The sequence below is a fragment of the Pseudophryne corroboree genome, chromosome 7, assembly GCF_028390025.1.
Source record: "Pseudophryne corroboree isolate aPseCor3 chromosome 7, aPseCor3.hap2, whole genome shotgun sequence".
NCBI classification, from domain to species: domain Eukaryota; kingdom Metazoa; phylum Chordata; class Amphibia; order Anura; family Myobatrachidae; genus Pseudophryne; species Pseudophryne corroboree.
Window position 1 is genome coordinate 509,632,069 of NC_086450.1, and position 4,100 is coordinate 509,636,168.

The following is a 4,100-nucleotide window of genomic DNA, read 5'->3' on the forward strand; positions in this document are numbered from 1 at the left end:
GGGAAGGAGGAGGGATTGGGGAAGGAGGAGGGATTGGGGAAGGAGGAGGGATTGGGGAAGGAGGCTGGATGGGGGAAGGAGGCTGGATTTGGACTGCAATTTCAGAGGGGGGGTCTGATTGAGAGGGCGAGGGGGGCGGAGAGAAAGTTAATGCAATAGAGGGTGAGGGGGGTTGAGATGGTGATGTAGAAGTTGAAGGAGAAGGGGTATGGGAAGGAGGAGAAGGGGTCCCAGAAAGAGATGGAGAGGTGTGGTGAGAAGGGGAGTAGAAAGTGGAGTGGGCCAGGGAAGCTGAGGGGGACTGGGAAGCTGATGGGGACTGGGAAGATGAGGGGGACTGGGAAGATGAGGGGGACTGGGAAGCTGAGGGGGACTGGGAAGCTGAGTGGGACTGGGAAGGGGAGGGGGACTGTGAAGGGGAGGGGGAGTGAGAAGGGGAGGGGGACTGGGAAGGGGAAGGGGGCGGAGAGTTGTGCCGTTGTTGTTGTCCTATAATGATATTATTGACAACATTTAGTTTACATGAGAAATTACATAGTAAACACTTTGAATTATCAATGTTCTGTTCCATGTAAAATTCAGTGTTTATAAAAATTGAAAAGCAAACATGTTAAGATCCTCTTCATGTTGGCCACAGCAAACAAAATGAGTCCAAACTTTTACTTTGAAGCTCATTCCTTAATCTAGTCCATTGAGTCATAGTGATTGGTCTAGGCAACATCACCAGATCACTATTCAAGGCACCTTATTATATAGCCAGCACTGATCAAGTATTTGTGTACAGTTTCCTGGCTGGTTCTTATTTCTTGAAAACATGCACTTGTTTGGTGACAGTTTGCTACAGTCAGTACTGTTTGCCCTAACCACACACACTGTCCTATTTTCCAAAAAAGGACACTCAAGGTTGCAATTAGCCTACCACTTAGTGTAAATTGTGGGTAATTCCAAGGGGATTACAGCAGGAATATAGTTTGCAATTGGCCAAAACCATGTGCACTGCAGGGGAGGCAGATATAACATGTGCAGAGAGAGTTAGATTTGGGTGGCTTATTTTATTCTGTGCAGGGTAAATACAGGCTGCTTTATTTTAACACTGCAAATTATTTTGCAGATTGAACACACCCCACCCAAATCTTACTCTCTCTGCACATGTTACATATGCTTCCCCTGCAGTGCACATGGTTTAGCCCAATTGTTCACTAAATTCCTGCTGCAATCAACTTGGAATTTCCCCCATTAGCACAATTTATGCTAATAATCTTATGTAATGTAACTTACTTCGTGTATGCATAGTTCTGATTTGCTGGCGGATCTCCGCCAACAGATCGGGAGTCCTCCTGCGGAGATCACTCCACCTCCTCTCAAGTTGTATGATTGTCCGCCTGCTGCGGACGCGAGTCAGCAGCAGGCGGCGGACCTCCGCGTAGGCCTCGCGCTTCACCCGATTGGGGATGAAGCGCCCAACGCGGCCTACGCGGCGGTCCATCACCGCAACCAGCACGCGGAGCTCCCGCCTGGTGAACGGTGCTGCACGCATCATGGCAATGGCGTTTTCCTTATTTGGGCATATATTTATAGTGTCTGTTAGCATGTGATTGGTCCAAAATCTATGTTGTCATTTCTAATAACTTTATTGATCTTTGCAATGCTGTGAAGAGCAGAGTGTTATTTCGCACGAGCGGAAATACGCATTCGCAGAAGCAAATATTTATCATAAACAAAATTTAAATAAAAACACAGACACAGAGACACAGTTTATTTAAAATTACTATACATATCTGTGTACTCACCACAGTTCGTGTGATCATTCAGCTGGACAGTCACAAAGTGGGAAACATTGAGTATCATTTGTTTGTGTGTTTGTTTACATAATCAGGATTTGAGGATATAAAACAAATAAGGACACTATTTAGCAACATTACATTATTTGGTTTTCTAACTAAACATTGTAAACTTAACGTGTTTGCGGAATTTGACGCCAACAAAAATTACCCATTCCAACACAACAAAAGCCTTACACAATCACTTTACAATATCATACAAAATGTCATCATTGTTAAAAAAACATAAGCATACTGTGTTTTTAAATTTTTAAAACTAGAAAATATCAAAACACTATACCTGAAATATTCGGCAACAATCCTTGCCCTCACTTGGCTCCCCCTCCGTGTAACACTCCCCCCACCGAAATGTCGAACAACCCCTGGCTCCTCATCAGGCAATTCCTCTGCCTGAGGAAGCTCTACACTACTCCTTACCGCGATATTATGTAGTATTGCGCACAGGACCACTATTTTACTTGCCATCTCCGGCGAATACATGATGTCGCCACCAGTGCGGTGGAGCACACGAAACCGCCCTTTAAGGACACCAATTGTGCGCTCCACCAGCTGCCTAGTGGCAGTAAGCGCGGAGTTAAATGCCATCTGTGGTCCTGGCCTGGGATTACGGTAAGGAGTCATGAGCCAGGGGGTGCAAGGATATCCACGGTCTCCTGTTGGAAGAAAAGGCAAAATTTTGAAATATTAAATTTGTCAAGTTACTTTTTTTAGTAAAAAATATTTGAGCAACAACTCACCCAATAACCACATGTCTGCTCGTTGACTTGATCTTAATCTCTGCCATATCCCTGATTGTCTAATGACATATGCATCATGTGAACTTCCAGTAAATTTTGCATTCAGGGAAAGGATCTGGAGGGATGGCCCACAAACAACCATTACATTCAGAGAATGAAACAGTTTCCTGTTTCTATAAATTTCTTCATTATGTCTTGGTGGCTGAATAGCAACATGTGTGCCATCCACAACCCCAATAACATGTGGGAAGCGACTACCACCTTCCTCAAATTGCCGCTTCACCACATCTAGGGCACCAACATCCAAAGGCATATCAATGAATTGCTTCACCCGCTTTAGGAAAGCCTGGCAGACACGCCGCAGGACCTTACTGAACTGGCCCTGCGACATGCCAACCAGGTCTCCCACAACATGCTGATATGAGGCTGTAGCCAAAAAATGTAACACTGCAAGGAATTGTGTCAATGGTGGTATTGCTGTAGGATACCGAATTTCAGACTCCAGATCACTCTCTATTATGGAGAGAGTGTCTAGGATTAGATGTGGTGGCAGCCTGTATCTACGCACCACCACATCATCTGGCATACCAAAAAGTAGGACACGGGTTCGGAAAATTGGTGGCCTAGCACGCCTCCGTTGCCTTGGTTGATGAGGAGCCGGCTGTGGTTGTGGGGCTGGCGGTTGGGGTGGGAGTGCTGGCGTGGGTTGGGGAGGTAGGGCTTCTGCAGCAATAAATATTGACATAACACACTTTTTTGAAAAAGAAAAAAAATGAGGTGAAAAATACAAAAACAACTTATAAAAAATATTCAAACAATAAATGTTGTAAAAAATGTTGGGGAAACTTACTGCAGGAGCGTACATTTTTTCTGTGTTGAATTCATGGCCAAAATGTGAAATTAATAAAAAGAAAAATTTAAAAAATATGTTATTTTTACAAATAAAAAAAAAACAAAATAAAACATTTCTGAGCATCAAATACATCACAAACACCAATTAAAAAAACAAACAAAAATAAAAAAAACATTTAGTAGCTAGTCCAGGAAACACAAACACTACTTTGCAGATCAATCCTGGGAAACAAAAATTCTATTTTAGACAAAATGGAAAACAAACAGAATCACCACACTTTTAAGAAACACAAACAGCAAACCAAAACACAGGCCAAGGGCACTTACCTGCTCCAAAAAAAAGAAAGACTTGGTGTTCAGTAGCACACCCAGAAAATAAATGAAACCAGGGATATTTCTCCCAAAAGCAAACACCTACAAGAGAACACAAATGACAGTCAAAAAACAGCATACAGACCATTAAAACTAAACAGGCACCAACACAGGCCAAGGGCACTTACCTGCTCCAAAAAAAAGAAAGACTTGGTGTTCAGTAGCACACCCAGAAAATAAATGAAACCAGGGATATTTCTCCCAAAAGCAAACACCTACAAGAGAACACAAATGACAGTCAAAAAACAGCATACAGACCATTAAAACTAAACAGGCACCAACACAGGCCAAGGGCACT

The 4,100-nt window shown here is 43.2% G+C and overlaps 1 protein-coding gene across 2 annotated transcripts; it reads right to left on the minus strand.

Moving 5' to 3' along the window:
- Nucleotides 1-286: 286 nt before the first annotated feature.
- LOC134943955 (putative nuclease HARBI1) lies at nucleotides 287-3,446 on the minus strand. 2 transcript variants are annotated; one of them, XM_063932511.1, is made up of 5 exons: nucleotides 3,429-3,446; nucleotides 2,579-2,693; nucleotides 2,122-2,494; nucleotides 1,791-1,812; nucleotides 287-489 (listed from the first exon to the last, which is right to left on the minus strand). In XM_063932511.1, exons 1-4 carry the CDS (start codon nucleotides 3,441-3,443, stop codon nucleotides 1,809-1,811), a joined length of 507 nt encoding a protein of 168 aa, XP_063788581.1. In that variant the 5' UTR covers nucleotides 3,444-3,446; the 3' UTR covers nucleotides 287-489; nucleotides 1,791-1,808. The 2 variants fall into 2 exon arrangements, with proteins under 2 accessions (XP_063788581.1, XP_063788580.1); XM_063932510.1 differs by having other exon boundaries at nucleotides 2,579-3,329; nucleotides 3,429-3,445.
- Nucleotides 3,447-4,100: the final 654 nt, after the last annotated feature.

Bases quoted from the DNA above. Each gene is read 5' to 3' on its own strand.
- LOC134943955 (XM_063932510.1), bottom strand. The intron at 2,495-2,578 runs GTGAGTTGTTGC...TTCTTCCAACAG, and splicing joins AGCAGACATGTGGTTATTGG to GAGACCGTGGATATCCTTGC.